At 30.4% G+C, this 16,836-nt stretch overlaps 1 protein-coding gene across 3 annotated transcripts in view; it reads left to right on the top strand.

The window, feature by feature from the left end:
• Positions 1-3,533: 3,533 nt before the first annotated feature.
• Positions 3,534-16,836, top strand: part of LOC139485237 (pancreas/duodenum homeobox protein 1-like) — a 32,140-nt gene continuing 18,837 nt past the window's right edge. The window contains exons 1-2 of one of the 3 annotated variants that reach the window (XM_071269523.1): positions 3,534-3,708; positions 4,116-4,593. In XM_071269523.1, the coding sequence (XP_071125624.1) occupies positions 4,131-4,593 (463 nt within the window). In that variant the 5' untranslated portion in view covers positions 3,534-3,708; positions 4,116-4,130. Of the gene's footprint in view, positions 3,709-3,737; positions 3,802-4,044; positions 4,594-16,836 lie in introns of those variants that run through there. The other 2 variants (XM_071269525.1, XM_071269524.1) reach the window with 2 other exon arrangements.

Here is a 16,836-nt window from a genome sequence, read left to right as displayed (position 1 = left end):
TATTTTATTATTTATATAGATTGCTTTTATACGAATATTTTTAAGGTGTGATTCTTGGATACTATTTATTTCTGTAAAATTGAATGAGAAAGTATTTGTTTTGTTATTAATACCATGAGAATCTGATTGGGAAAAAACTGTTTGCTTTCATGGGTCATTCTTGGGTTTAAGGCATTCAACCATTGCTGCATTTTAAGGTTGTATTATGTATTTGTATATTTTGCCTTTTCCTGAATAAATATTATTATTATTATTCATAAAAAGGCAAAATTAATACGGGAAAATGTAGGCTGCAATATAAACATTAAAACTGAACAGCTGTGCGAAATAGTTATTCTCATGAATATCAAATTCAGAATTGAAGAATAGCTGTCCTTAACATTGAAACTGGTTTATTTATTGTTTCTAACCTAGCCATAAAATTATCCTTAAAGTAATTATTACATTTCATAATAAGACATGTATACTTTTGTAACTATACTAAAACTGCTATTCCAAAATCATCATTGATTGAGATGTCGAATATGTTTCCGTACGCACAATTTGTAAGGATGCAGTTTTCATGATTTCGACCGACTTTTTATCATAATACGGTTTGAATAAAACGTTTTAATAATGTTTCATTTGTCATTATATCTTGACATCTGGTGGTCTTCAATTTTATAACTGACTTTTCTATAGCTCAGAAAAGACGTATGGTATACTGACATCCGTTCGCACGACACTGAAATAAATAACTATATAACTTACGTACGTGACCGCAATTTTTACAAAAAAAAGGTTTTGAGAGCATCAAAACATAAAGTTTAGGGTAGACATGCTCTTTTTAAAATTTGAAAGCCAAAGCTCTAATAATGCTTTGATAGCAATTAAACTTAAAGGGCCTCGGGTAAACAGCTAACACATATGCCATTATCAACTGTTAGTATTACATTCGGATTTTAATTTCATAATGAATAAAAGACTAGAAACTAACAATAGTTGTATTATATCTTTACCCGATGCCTTTACTGAAACATTGTCTCTTGGGCAAACGATACCTTCAAGGAAATATTGTGAACTGTGCATAAGAAGCGGTTAATGTCGCTACAAGGCAGCACTCGCACCGCAAAGTGGAAAGGGATTAGAATAAGTTGCAAGAACTTGTTTCCCAATCCACTATAAATATGTTTAAACTAAGAAACGATACATAACCAATAGAAGTTAAACACTGGTTTCTTATTGCATGACAAATGTTCCTGGAATAATCTTCACCAAGAAACCTCGAGAACAAACATTTGGAATGAAAACATTTTACGTTTTTGAGAGTATTTAAACTGAAAGAGCATAAACAGAACAACCACATCCGTGCAAAAGTTCAACTGGAAATGTTACCATATATTTCTGCTACAGAATATCTGATGATTATATGTATCATATTTGTCGCACTCAAATGTTTTGGTCAACAAGACTGTAAAACGGGCGTTTAACCGTAACAAGTAAGTACTACGATATCGTCTAATGTTGGTGAATCAAATCCCATTAATACTCAAAGTGTAAAGACCCAGTTTCAGTCTTTGTTTGTTTTCCTAATTTTAAAGTTCCTTATGATATACATGTACATGTAGTATAATGCATGATAATGTTTTGTGTTTTATTTTTTTAATTTATTTTAATAATACTAGGATTGGTAGGTTTTACGTTTTCTATATTGTGTGTGTTGTGGTTTTTTTTCCAATGCCTTTCGTATCATCTTACCGTCATCCTAATCTTCATCCCCTTTCCCTTTTTCAGCATAGTTTATTAATAGTTATGCTGTTCATATTATATAATGCATGCTCACATCCAACTGTATTGTATATATATATATATATATATATATATATATTGTATTGTAGATAAAACTTTATAAGTATGTTTTACTTGTAACTGATCAGTTTTGCTTTGACCAAATAAAATATGTTGAAACTAATCTTATTTTTCTATGATACTTTTTTTTAGTTTTATTTTCTAATTTTCCTATTTCTATTTACAATTACAAGATTGTGTATTACAGAAAGAAAAACATAAAAGATATTTCTAGATTTGTAGTAATCTATCTATTTTGCCAAACTTTCTATTAAACTTACAAATATGATTTATAGATCAATAATTTATTCTAAAGTTAATACATGGTTTAATTTTCTACATTCTTTTTCAATAACTATACTATTACATGAGTAAGCTTGTGTACATTAAGGTAGATAAACAAAACAAACTAAAAATTCAAAGATAAAACTTAGGATAAATGCAGAATAAATGAAATGACATTTTTAGTTTAACTTGAATCAGGTGTTATCATTTTCCGTATTCATACAGGCTTTGATAGACAAAAGAAAGTTGTGTCAGGCGGAATAGTATCGGTTACCGGACGGTAGGGCTAAATTCTGTTATCACCAGGATAGAACGCAGATAACAGAATACATACTATTTACTTCTATTATTTAAACATAATCAAATAAAATTGTTTAAATTTTTAAATCGCATCGAAATGCAACATTTTAGGTTCATAATTATAATGATTAAAAGAATGTTATGGTATCTATACGTTTGGGGGAACTATAATCTCTCTGTGTGCATATGCATAGCAAGAAACACGTCTTGTTGCTTTGTTGGGTAGAATTGTTTTTCAATTGGTCATAAACTCATAAAACATAATTGATAAGAAAAAAAGTTGTAACATCTCAAGTTGCAAATCAAAAATGTGTATTAAAAAAATCATCAAAGATACCAGGCTTATAATTTTGTACGCCAAACGAGTCTCGTTTACAAAAGACTCATCAGTGATGCTCAAATTATGAAGGTTAAATCGGTGATGCTCAAATTATGAAGGTTAAATCGGTGATGCTCCAATTGTGAAGGTTAAATCGGTGATGCTCTAATTATGAAGGTTAAAGTCAAAGCAAAAAATGAAGTTGGTAAATTTTGAGGATGCCTATGCAATAAGCTTACAGTTTCCCATCCACCATTAGACTTACGTTGACAGCTAGTTTAAAATATATGATTTTTTTATGCACAAATGTTTTAATATTCTAAAAGAATTAATCTTTTCTTTTTTTTGTCCCTTTTGTTCTAATGTCGTTTGTTTCACCTTTGTTGTTTCGTTCAATCATATCTGTTTATACTTGCATATTACCTTTGAAATATGAAATAACGAAACACTGCTGAATTTTGCGTCTTAAAATTTTCTTTAGAAAACGATAACACAAAATATATTTGAAAAAGTTATAATACTGAAGCCAAAATAGATTTAATTTTTGGAATCACCAACATGCTGTGCTTTATCAGTGTAATAAATAGTGTGAAAAAAAATAAAGAAAATGACGAGTGTTTGAAATCTGAAAAATCACTTTTTATCTCAACATGTCATCAGCGGGTATGGTTAGGATGAATGTGTGTTAAAACTGACAATCACCAGAGGTCAAACAAGGTAGCATTACTAACAGGGTGAAGATGGAATTTTTCCTGATATCCCATATACAGGTGAACATTGCCATTCGTGCGTTTAAAATACACTTCACGCAAAATATCCCTTTAATTTTACTTGTAATACCCCAATGAATGAATCAGAGAATTGAGATTTTCACTTTGGATTCCTCTATCAAGACTGTCTATGAAGGAAAGTGTCCATACCATCAACCAAAGGCCGAGTCGAGTTCAGATGTACTACGTAATATGAGCAAATCACAGGTAAAATATATAACATTATATAATAAGAGATTTCTTCAAGTGTCATTACAAAAGTGGAGAGGGCCGAATGTCAGACAGCTAAAAGTCATCAGGGTCGGTTGTTAATCGGTTGTTATTAATTACTCTTTCGTTAGGTCATTTATTGGCAAGATGTTTAAATGGGATTCAATATTCCCTGATATGACCTGACTTGTGACTGAAAATCGTTACATTATAAATGGCTTAGATTAATTTTCTGTTGACAGTTTGTAAGGTCCGCCACTTTTTGACAGCTACTGTAAAGATGGCCCCCAATTTGATCATGTGACTTAAAGCTTAAACAAAAATTGACTTCTGTTTCTAGAATGTAATGAATAAGTAAACAGCGAGAAATGGTTTCACATCTATAATGTCATTTGTCATTTCAGATCCATAACTGATAAATGATGGATGGTCATAGTACTTATTATACACAACCAATGTTTACTACGGACAATTATGGACCGCCTGGAACGTATCCTGTAAATCAGTCCTCAACTTGTGCCTACCAGAGACATAACCTTCAGGGACCTTACGGCGGACAGACAATGACTGTAGTTGATGAAGCTTTTCATAATGAATCTCAAAATGGCATAACACATCAATTACCATTAGTTGGAATGCAAAACATGCCACAGAGACATTCACAAGTGGCAAACACAACACCAGCTCATATGCAAAATGCACATCAACTGAACAGTTCGTCATTACAAGTGTCTAAGCCGCCTCCGGCACATTCTCAAAATGTTTCCACTACGGCTCCAACAGGTGCGAGCCAGACAGGAAGTAATAATCAGGATAATTTACAGTTTCCATGGATGAAGACGACAAAGTCTCATGCTCATCAGTGGAAAGCACAGTGGCCAGGTAGGCAAACCATTTTATATAACATTTGAGTGTTTTAAATGTCTCAACTACAGATGCTTTTTTATATTCTACGTCCATAATTTTTTTTGTGTTGGTGAAAAGTAAAATCACAAAAATACTCAATTCTGAGGTGATTTATTTCATTGACTCGACATTAAAGTAATCAAATCTATTTACTGGAGTAATCTTTGCGTTTCTGGAAGATGAGTCTATTGTCCGCGTATAATTATTAATTGTACAAATTAATTTCAAATGACTTGTTATTTAGGCATTATAAATTTGTTGTCAAATGAAAACGAATTTATTTTTCTTGGCTCGTGCACATTTATATTGTTTTTAATTATACAAAATAGTAATTTATTAGACGATAAATGGTCCTTTATGGTATCGGTTATTTCTGTATCTTAGAGTTGTTCATTGCTTTCAGAATACTGGAAATTAAAATTGATAAATAACTTGACTACATGTTAAAATTCAATTACCTATAGTTATTACAAGTTAAAACTTAAATTAATGGTCCGGATTATCTCTAAGTAATTGATCAAATACAACTTGATGATGACTAGTAATGTTTGAAGGGGTGTTAAGTTGGTTGCAGTGTGGGTTGATAGTTTGACGAACTTTTTAAGTCATCTTTACTTCTGCATTCTATGCTGATATCTTTAGCAAATCTTTATTCCATGGATTGCGTTGGTAGTGTTTGAAGTACAAAGTTATAAAAAGTATCTTTTTTTAAGCAGAAGGATTAACATTATAGGTTTATGTAAACCTACAAATCCGACCAAGTTCTGATGTCGTAAGCAAATAATACTGTTTATTTAATATTGAATATTTTAAATCTGATAGTATGCAAGTCAAAATAATAGTTGATGTTATTATATACTGATTTATATCTGTTTTACTGTGTTTTGTAAAGGTGAATGTTCAACTAATTTTGATTTTGGTTTTCTACTTTGAATGAATTTACAGAACATTGCTAAATAATTTATTTATTTTTTCAATATTCGCCTTTAATTCAGCACTGTAAAGGTTGTTGCTTTTATTTTATTTCAAATATGTCAATGCTTGATTTGTTTTTTCCCGAAATTGATGATATGTAGTTTATTTGATTCGTTAATGGTTTTTTTAGTAATATATGAAATATATCTGAAAATTGTAATTTTGTTTGATAATTCATGAAATATTTCCTTTTCTCACTTCCGATTTTTCTTGTTTATGGTTTTTTTCTTTTCTTGTGTTTTTAAGTGTTTGCCTTGGTTTGGCTTTTGTTTTATTTTTGTTTTTTAGTCATTCATTTCGATAACAAAAAATGGCAAGTTATGTGGGTTTTTTTTAAACATTAATTCTTTACTTAATAAAAGTTGATCTTTTACTTTATGATATCCTAAAATAGATTAATTTCAGAGACATGTTTCCCATATTTATAAGAAAATGGCGTTGTAATTGGAAGCTAAAATTTTGTATAAATTCTAGATAAGCTCATCGAAAGGGTTACGTAAATGAATAGTCCTAAGTAATGACTTAAAAAAGTTGAAAGAAAATAAAAGTGCATGTTTGTTCAAGATAATCCTGCTTTCGATGTATTCATAAATTTCACATACCCACCCTTGAAAGTTTATTATAAATCTTAAACACATTTCTTCATCTCATGATATCCCTTAGTTATGTGGTAAGACCATTTCCGCGTAGTTTATCTACCAACCTTCATTATTTTGATGTTTATATAGTTAAAACAAACACATTTTCACCTCAGTAAATGATTCATTTCGTATGATAAATAAAGGAGGAAGAAAAGCAATTAGTTATATCCATATTTGAATAAGTATATATTCCTAAAATTCTTTAAAATAAACATCTATGTTCATGGATTACATGGAGAACTGGAATAAGGTTGTGTTGTGTTCAACAGCGTAATTTAAAAATTGGAAGATTGTTTTTCTTACCCACTATTTTCTTCAGAAAATGTGTGTACCAAGGGCTCCAATGATTGATATCGTTTGAATTTGTCAGATTTTAGGAATTGTGCCTTTTTGAATTTGGCTTTGAATTTGGTATTATTTGGAACATGATATGACTTAAATATACTTTATAAAAATAATAATGAAATTGCAATATATATTACACATTAATATACAAGATAATACTGTTGGTTGTCTTATATATATATCTTCTGTCTCTATTTTATAATGTAAGTAAGCCGAGCCTTTTTTGGTATTCATAAGTAATGGTTGAATAAGAAACATCTATTTTGCATATCGTATAGAAAACAATAGAAGAATATGTTACTGATTTTATTATAACATATGTATTTGTATATGCGCAATTAAGACTGGAGTAAGAAACTTATAGGACGAACACGTATCAGTCAAATCCACATAAAAACACCTGTTTCAAAGGTTTATGAAATGTTGCCAACCCCCTTACATTAGGAGACGACCATTTGATAATCTGAAGGGTAAATGATTTTTTCGGAACCATAATGATGAACGATATTTTTTTTTTAGCGAAAAGGGTGCTTCATGAATACTGATTTTCGTTAAGCAACTTTTTCCGACAAGTATAGGGCCTGAATCTATATTTGTATGTTTCATGCACAATTATTTCAAACCATTTGTTGGTGTAGATATTCATATTCAATTTTCATACACAATTTATTTCAACATTTGGTGATATATGTTTTCAATTTAATGCACAATAATTTCTAACATTTTGTGGGTGTGGATTATTTTTTGTTCATTCTTAATACTCAATTTTTTCACACGTTTTCTGGGTTTTAATTTTTGTTTTAATTTTTATAAAATTGTTTCTAATATTTTGTATTCTGGGTGATTTATTTGATTTTTCATAAACAACTATACAACTGTTCCAATACCTTTTTTTAAATCTGGATATCGATTTTAATTTTTTATGCAAAATTATTTCTAATTATCAGTGGCATGGATAGTTTTTTTAATCTCTTTGACGCAAAGCTATTTCAAACAAATTGTGGATATTAATTTTCAAGCTGCCTTTGATTAGATTTGGCCAGTTACAATGTTATTTTATCTTTTTTTTTTTAAATAATCCTATTCCCAAAATGACAAAGGATTGTTCTCTTACACTAGTATTAGTGTTACTTTCAAGTATTCATAAAAACTGTTAATATTAATTGATAAAAATCAACCAAATGATAAGATCAAACTAAATTTCAATCTTAAAAATATTTTATTTTATTTAAATGTACGTTTTAAAATGTTGGAAACAATATAATTAAGGCAAGGATTTTCTTCATACAGCAATATATTTGCGATTTTAATTTTTGGACTTGAGCATAACTGAAAGAGACCTTAACTGACGAAATGCGCATCTGATGCAGTATAAAAGGTTCCTTAACGTCTATTTCCAATTGGAGTTTATGTGATTCCGTCCCTTTTTTGTTTTAGTACCTTGATTTGTATTTTCTTAATAGATGCGAGATTTGAACATCGATAACTCTAATTAATTATCTTGCCTTTTGTTGAGATATAAATTGCAAGATTTTACCAAACACAGAACTAAATGTGACTTTGGAATTTTCTAACCAGTGATGTAAACAAAGTCGGAAATGTTTAACCTGCATGCCGATGCACGTTATATCACTCCGGTTGGAGATTATGATATTTCTATTATTTTACTCACTAAGTCTGTATATTTGTATCTGAAAGTGTTTCAATGGACGTCGCTATACTATCTTCCTGTATTAGTTAAATTTTCTTAGAGAGTTTTGCTTAATATAGTGATCTTTAAAGTAGACAGATTGTCACATCTAAATCCTATAATTGGCATGACAAAACTGTTTTCGTTTGTTTGCTAGTGATTTATATCATATGTTCCAGACTTTATGATATTATCTAACTCAAAATATTTATGTGTGCCAAGAATAAGCAAAGGATATGTGTACTATTGATAATGGAGTTATACATGTAACCCAAAATTATTTACTGTATGCTTCTATTTCAACAATGTCATAATGTGAGGGGAAACGAAATAAACAGGATACAAAAGTACAGAAAATATAAAGATATACTCTATAACAAATAAAATAAATGCAAATACATTATAATGTATGATAATGACAAATAACGAATAATTAAATAGTAAAGATCCTTTTGCAAAAGGTGGCAAACGATTTATAGATGTTTATTATTTTTCAAAGCTTCTTCTAATTGTATGTACTATGTGTTGTGTGATCAATCATTCAACTTATCAGACGAGAGATTGGATGAGGAAATCGTCGAATTCGACAGGTGTTGAAAAAAAAATCATCCAAAATTCCATTCGTTTAATTTGTACGCCAGACTCGCTTTCGTCTACACAAGGCCCTTATCAAACAGTTACGAGACCACATCATATAAGTCGAAGTGTATCGAGAACTGAACTATATACGGCTATTGCAATCTATGCGTTTGTGTATAAAAACTAAGTGTTTTAAATAATGAAATATTTATAAAAAAGGTAATTGTGCACTTTAACAATTGTCATGCTTATCTTTTTATGTTCTTTCTTGAAGAAGATGCATTTAATTTAGATGTAAATCTAGCATATATATAATTGTTTACTTTCGTTTATTCCTATTATAGTTTTTGTGTTTTTTCTCCAATCTAAACAATAGCACGGCATTTTCCAAATACAAAGAGCAATTGGGCACAGAAAGGCCTCAAAAAGTAAATTAAAAGACGAAACTATTAGAAAGTAATGAATTCGGACCCTATTTATGTATTTTTTTATTTTTTTTTTTGGCAAAGATTCTATAGACAACTTGTCCTTGAAAGCATATAGCATGATATAAGTTGTTAAGACGGAAATTAAGTAAATAAAGGCAACAATAATATACCGCTGTTCAAACCATTTAGAAAGCTGGCGACATTAACAAATCATAGAAAAGAGTCCCCCTACTTAAGTGGCCGGTTCAAGTGCATGAATTTTTAAACAATAAAGGTAATATCAGAGCAAGTAATAAATATTTGTAATGCTATTCACATCGTTTGAACAAAAAACCTCACTCAGAAAACTAATTTGTTTTACCAGTATACAGCCAAAACATAATAAGGTCATGACCTAATTATTGTTTTGCCGTATACTGAAATACTGTATTCAGTTAAATATTTCCGAGTTAAGGGTCCTCAACTTTCTTCAACTTCGTATTATATTTGGTCTTTTTTATGTTTTTATTCAAGTGTCGCTGATGGGTCTTTTGGATACTAAACTCGTGTAAGACGTACATAATTTTAATCCTGGTATGATGAGTTCATTTTCAACGCCGACTGTTGATACTTTTAGGCTGTTTGTGTTTACGATTTATTGTATCATGGTGTAGTAGTCCAAATAATTGACAATTAATTATCATGCGAAGAAAAAAAAAGTGTAAAATATTTTGTCAAATATTCATATGAATTGTTCCAAAGTGCACCTTATATTACTTCATATTGTTCAAAATTCTTTATACACATTTCAGCCTTCTTCAAAAGATATTAAAAAAATTGGATAAATATTTAAAATTTGAACCCTTGGTATACAGTTAAATACGGGACAACAAATGGTTCAATGAACTTTATTGATTAATTGAGACATTTATATCGATCATTGATGTGGTAATTAAAATTAAAAGGGTTTTAAAATTATTTAGCCAATATTAAGATGTGTGTGTTTTTGAAACTACAATATATCTTGATGACTATTTGACTGTTTGCAATTTTTTGAATTTATGTACAATCATCTATAAATGGTGGTCTATTTGTAATCATGTGTCGTATGGCTTGGCTACTTTTCAGTACCTTATGGCTAAGTCTGCAGCTTGTTATTGATAAACTACTTAAATAAACGCATCATAGATACCAGGACTAAATTTTATATATACGCAGACGCGCGTTTCGTCTACAAAAGACTCATCAGTGACGCTCGAATACCAAAAATATTTAAATAACCAAATAAAGTACGAAGTTGAAGAGCATAGAGATCCAAACTTTCTAAAAGTGTTTCCAAATACAGCTAAGGTAATCTATGCCTGAGGTAGAAAAGCCTTAGTATTTCAAAAAATTCAAAATTTTGTAAACAGTTAATTTATAAATATAACAATATCAATGATAATTCATGTCAGCATGAAAAGTGCTGACTACTGGGCTTGTGATATTATTCTCTTTCTTCCATTTTTTAGTAAGTAAAAATTAATAAATAATATGACTCAAAGTAGAGTTAATAAAACAAACAAATTTAAACACGATTCATCTTTCTGATCAATTAATGGTTCATTCTAATTTTAATTTTAATTTTTATCTAGAGATTTCCTTCATTCTATAATTGTATGTTTAATACGACTATGACTAGGGCAAAGATTGCTGAAAAGTAAAATAAGTAACTCTAGTGAAAATTCAAAACGGAAAGTCCCTTATCAAATGGCCGAAGTAAAACTAAAACACTTCAAACGAATGGATAACAACTATCGTTTTCCTGAATTAGTAGAAACCCTGGTTTTATAGCTATCTAAACCTCTACATATAAATGTAAATTTCAGTGCTGAGGGCAATTTGTAAGGAAAAATAATATGCTTCTTGTTTATAGAATTCAACTATATATGTAGTTTCAATTTGTGCGAGTTCATGTCCACAGAACTGTATTGTTTTTCCTTTGCATTTAGCAAAAGTCATGTGGTTGAAATTTGCCGGTGTCTTTTTTTCACCGAGGAGACATTGTTTTGTTAAAAGGTTTTGCGTACAATTGGCAATAAAATACAAAATTTAAATGTCTTACAGGTTATGAAAGTCCATACCCCACAGTGAGACAATAAGTTTAGATAAGGATAACACATAATTAGACAATGGGTTTAGATAAATATAATTATTCAATATCTTATGCCTCTTCGAATACTTGCTTTTCTACATTTCTTTATATACAACTTTTTTCAAATAGTTTTTGCTGTATGCAAAATTGGTTAATGGTTGTATAACGTTTGTGGTATCATGTGATACTATCACCTGTAATTGGTTTAACTGTTATTAGACAGTGATGATTCAATTTAATGTCATGGTTTAAAAATATATAACTATTTGTTGACGTTAGATATTAAAATATATAACTATTTGTTGACGTAAGATATTAAATATATAACTATTTGTTGACGTAAGATATTAAAATATATAACTATTTGTTGACTTAAGATATTAAATATATAACTATTTGTTGACGTAAGATATTAGAATATTACTATTCTTGGAAAATGACCGGTGACAGATACCATCCAAACTGCATTCTTATATAGTCAACTGGATGATACAAAAACGGGTCAAATAAAACACAAGATAGGTGTCCGAGGAAATTAGTAATAAAGAACACCTTTTATTATATCTAAAAAAGAATGAAAGTTTAAAAGGATGGAATTTTTGGTCCTCAATGCTATTCAACTTCGTACTGTATTTGGCCTTTTTAACATTTTTTGATTCGAGCATCACTGATGAGTCTTTTGTAGACGAAACGCGCGTCAGGCGTAAATATGAAATTTCAATCCTGGTATCTATGATGAGTTTATTTATACATTATAAAGCTTATCGGTATTTCCGATGTGTCTTCTAGCTAAATGAAAAAAACATAAGTTGAGGATCGTCAAAAACAAATATTTTGAGAATTTCGTTCTTATTAAGGTTTCAAAAAATGTGTCATCTCCTCTACCACTAAAGTGTCTGCTTATTACAACTCCGTTCGTTTTAAATTCATGGCAGATAATATAAGCTATATTCTAAAAGAAAAGATGTAGCCAAAAGATCGGCGACAGATACCAGAGGGACAGTTAGAGATCGAAAATAAACTGACAACGCCATGGCTAAAAAATAAAGAGACAAACAGACAAATAATAGAAAACTAAAGACTAAGCAACACGAACCCCACCAAAAACTGGGGGGTGATATCAGGTTCCCAGGGAAACTTGAGGATTGGAGAGCTCTTGTACAAGTGTATAAAAAAAACTTTACCGAATCCGACTATTTACTTATTATTTAAGTGGCGATTTTTGGTTATCTGTTTCGTTTTGATTGACTTCAATCCTGTCATTAAAATAAAACCGAAACTAATGTGAATAGTTATCAAAGGTACCAGGATTATAATTTAGTACGCCAGACGCGCGTTTCGTCTACATAAAACTCATCAGCGACGCTCATATCAAAATATTTAAAAGCCAAACAAGTACAAAGTTGAAGAGCATTGAGTATTCAAAATTCCAAAAAGTTGTGCCAAATACGGACGGCTAAGGTAATCAGTGAATTTCGTCTTTGGTAAGTTTGTTTTGAATGTGGTGCATAACATTACAAGGAGATAACTCTGTAAAATTCAGCTGAACATTATAATCATATTCTATTATTAGGGAATTGTTACGCATCTCAATGATAAAAATTAGTGTTTATCAAACTGTTATATATCCAATGAAATTCGAGAAAGTGTGTGGTTCCAGTTTTTTCAACGGGTCAAAGTAAATATTTGTCAAAAATTCATAAAAATTAAGCGAGCCAAATTTATTTTAATCAAGGTGTTTGGTATCACCGTTACACGCGTATGGTGTATAAAATTGTAATCCTGATATCTCTGTTTTTTTATAACTCTAAATAATCTATAATACTAAAATTACGAGGTCCAATTTGTCAGCCGTCATCGGGTAAAAACGACAAATCAAAGAATTCAACTCTATATATAACTAATATAGGACAATGGTGTAGATTAAAAATTACACCACTCCAGACCCTTTTGTTTTCAGCATAATTAATATTGCCAATAATTAACAAGTTCCGGGTCGAATCCGATACCGATACAAATAGTATATTCAGCTATTACCTTATTTGTACGTTCCGCATTTGACAGACGCACCATCAAACGGTGTATTTAGGATTTTGCTATATACACGGGTCATAATCAAAGGACTGACACTACTAAATTCAATCATTGTCAAATTGTTCCCTATTGTAGTTTTATTCAGCAATCAGCAAGACTTTCTAAGATAACTAATATAGGACAATGCTGTTGATTAAAAAATACTCCATTCCTGGATAGCCAGGACCTTTTGTTTTCCAAATAATTAATATTTCCAATAATTGATAAGTTCCAGGTCGACGGGTTCAAACAGAAAGATTTGAAGGCAGAGAAAACTGTGTATCATATAATCGACATGACTTATCAGATGACAATACCAATTACTAAAATAAGGCTTAGGCATAGTTATATACTTTAATTCAGTCACGGACCCGCGATGTCACGGGTGTGTACTTGTATTATATAAGATGCAAGTGCATTTTATTCAAATCAACTTGTTCTCAATTTGAAAAATGTTCAACAGCCCTTTCCTTGCTATAATGATCGTTATTTCAATATTGAGAACATAAGTTATCATTCTCCTTTTATAAGATTTCCTTATTGGTGGTCTTCCTCAGTTGAAGTGTGAAGGTTTGCTAGGCATGTATTTGCAATACCAGCTTTGGGTTTAGACTCAAATGGATATAATAACATTAAACAAGTAATACATTCGAAATTTAAGGTCTTCTTACAACAGAGCATAGAAAGGTCAGTAGTCGTATTTTGAACAAAAATAACGTAGACAAAACATTCGTTTAAAGTGCTAAATATTGAACCTGATATCTTTGATGTATTAATTTAGCCAAAATTTTTACTGTCATTTTTAAGGGTTTTTTAACACCAGCAACACAGATAAATTGTTATACAACAACAGAAATAGGAAATAATAAACACGTTTGTAACCAAAACAATATAGTTAAAAGACGAACAATTATAAGTTAATGAAATTTGAACAACGGTCTGAGACAACGGTAAACTATTTTGCCTTAATTTGATAATAAAGTTGGAAAATGGAATCATGCGCGTAGGTTGAGTTTGTATACGGTTTTACATATTTATAAAGTTGCCTTTTTACAAAATAAATACAGACTTTTCAGGTCAAAATCAACAGATATGTATTGTTATGCGTTTACTTTTCTACATTGGCTAGAGGTATAGGAGGAGGGTTGAGATCTCGCAAACATGTTTAACCCCGCCGCATTCTTGCGCCTGTCCCAAGTCAGGAGCCTCTGGCCTTTGTTAGTCTTTTATTATTTTAATTTTAGTTTCTTGTGTACAATTTGGAAATTAGTATGGCGTTCATTATCACTGAACTAGTATATATTTGTTTAGGGGCCAGTTGAAGGACTCCTCCAGGTGCGGGAATTTCTCGCTACATTGAAGACCTGTTGGTGACCTTCTGCTGTTGTTTTTTTCTATGGTCGGGATGTTGTCTCTTTGGCACATTCCCCATTTCCGTTCTCAATTTTACATCTTGAAATTTGTCAATTTAGTGGAAAACTTAGGTCTTTATGTGTAAGAAGTGAACATTTATATGTCTGTACAAAGTCAGGAATATGACAGTTATTATCCATTCGATTGATGTGTTTGAACTTTTGAATTTGCCATTTGATTTGGAACTTTCCTTTTTGAATTTTCCTCGGAGTTCAGTATTTTTATGTTTTTACTTTTTTATATCCAAAGCAGAGAAAAATAGATAAAAAAGGCTGAAAATAAGAAAATAGAAAGAACGTTTCGTTAGAATAAATAAGTAAATTTCAATCAGGGAAGCAAAACATTTCAATAATAATACATACGAAACTGTTAAAGAAAATTTACAAAACATCAGACTGATTTCGAAGTCGAGTTTGATCATTGCATAAAAATTCTTTTGTTAAGCCTCATTGTATACATTTCTAATATTGTTTTATTGCCAAATATTTGTGTTTACATCGGAATAAACTAAGACTTTACAAACAATTGTGACATCATTCAAGATATTATATTTTACCCTTGACGGTTTACAAACCAGTCAAATAAATTACTTTACTACTATTTGTATTTTCTTCAAATGTCCAGCTAACAATAACACTATACGAAAACGTCTTTCCACTGTCAGGTTGTTTCCTAGATACATTTCTTTCCTCGGATAAGATTTAAATAGGCTTTTTTATTCATTGACGGGAGTAGTAATTTATCATCCCCATCGTTTCATTGCACTTCACTGGGATGACAGGCGAATGCGGGTGTATTAACTAGTTCCTAATCGCTGCAAGATTATCGCTCTCTATATTGGTTTTACTGCTTCGAATCCTACAAATAATGTCATGTTTAGCAACCAAACGTATGCATTGTGCTGTAATATAAATTTAATTAAATTTACAGTGGTGGACAACTATTTGACAGAATGTGTGTGTTTGACATGACTTACTTTGGGAACATCTCAAGGTGGCATAAATGTTTATCTACAGGATTGTTATTTTATAGCCAGGATTGATAGACGTCTGGTTTCCAGATCTTAGGGAAAAAAATAACAGTTTTACAATTTTTTTAAGAAAATTTACTCTGTAAAGGATTTTTAATTTACTTTTTTTACATTGATGATTAAAAGTTTGAGGTTGGGGGGTCTTTTTTTGGTAATCATCTAGAACACATTTTGCTTCTAAATTAATTTTTCGTTATATTTGATTCTTGCTATTTTGTATTGGTAATGGTCTGATTGCCTATATAAAAGTGTCAAATACCAGTGGAAGAATAAATATTCGAAATCCAAATGTGGTGCCTGAAATCAATTTCGGTCTTGTTTTTTTTAACTCACAAAAGATATCAAACTTATAATCAGTAAATCTAGATGCGCGTTTCGTCAACATCCGATGCATCAGTGGTGCTCGAACTAAAATCAAGAAAACATAATTGTACAATAATATAAGCAACACAAAAAAAGGCTTTTACACAGTTCTTATTCTTTCACATAAAAACATGAAGATAGGGTATTATTATTATAATTTCAATCTATTTTAAGAATTTATAACACATTCTAATTTGTTTGTTTGAGTTAAAATCTCAAAGACCAAACCAATTGTTTATGTTAAAAAAGGATCATTGAGAGTTGCCACTTGATTTTGACCGACTTATCCGTGTCCTTAATTTTTTATAGCAGTCACTGTCCATGCACTATAAATGAAATTCTAGAAATAGTAGTCCTTGAAAATGCGTAGCTTATTTAGATTTTTCTTTTTGAACTTTTTTGTCTTTTGAGAAATTTTTATTTGTGTATTTCTTTGTCCTGAATGTTTTTGCATTTATTTGTACTTTAGTCCTGTCATGTAATGTTGTCATTTTAATTTTATATTTAGCATTGCTATAAAAGTGCGAGGTTTTGCTAGCCGCAAAATCAGATTCAACCCACAATTTTGT

This window comes from Mytilus edulis, chromosome 8 (genome assembly GCF_963676685.1).
Source record: "Mytilus edulis chromosome 8, xbMytEdul2.2, whole genome shotgun sequence".
In the NCBI taxonomy this organism is placed as follows: domain Eukaryota; kingdom Metazoa; phylum Mollusca; class Bivalvia; order Mytilida; family Mytilidae; genus Mytilus; species Mytilus edulis.
Note: the sequence above shows the minus strand (reverse complement) of the source record. Positions and strands in the feature narration are given on the sequence as shown.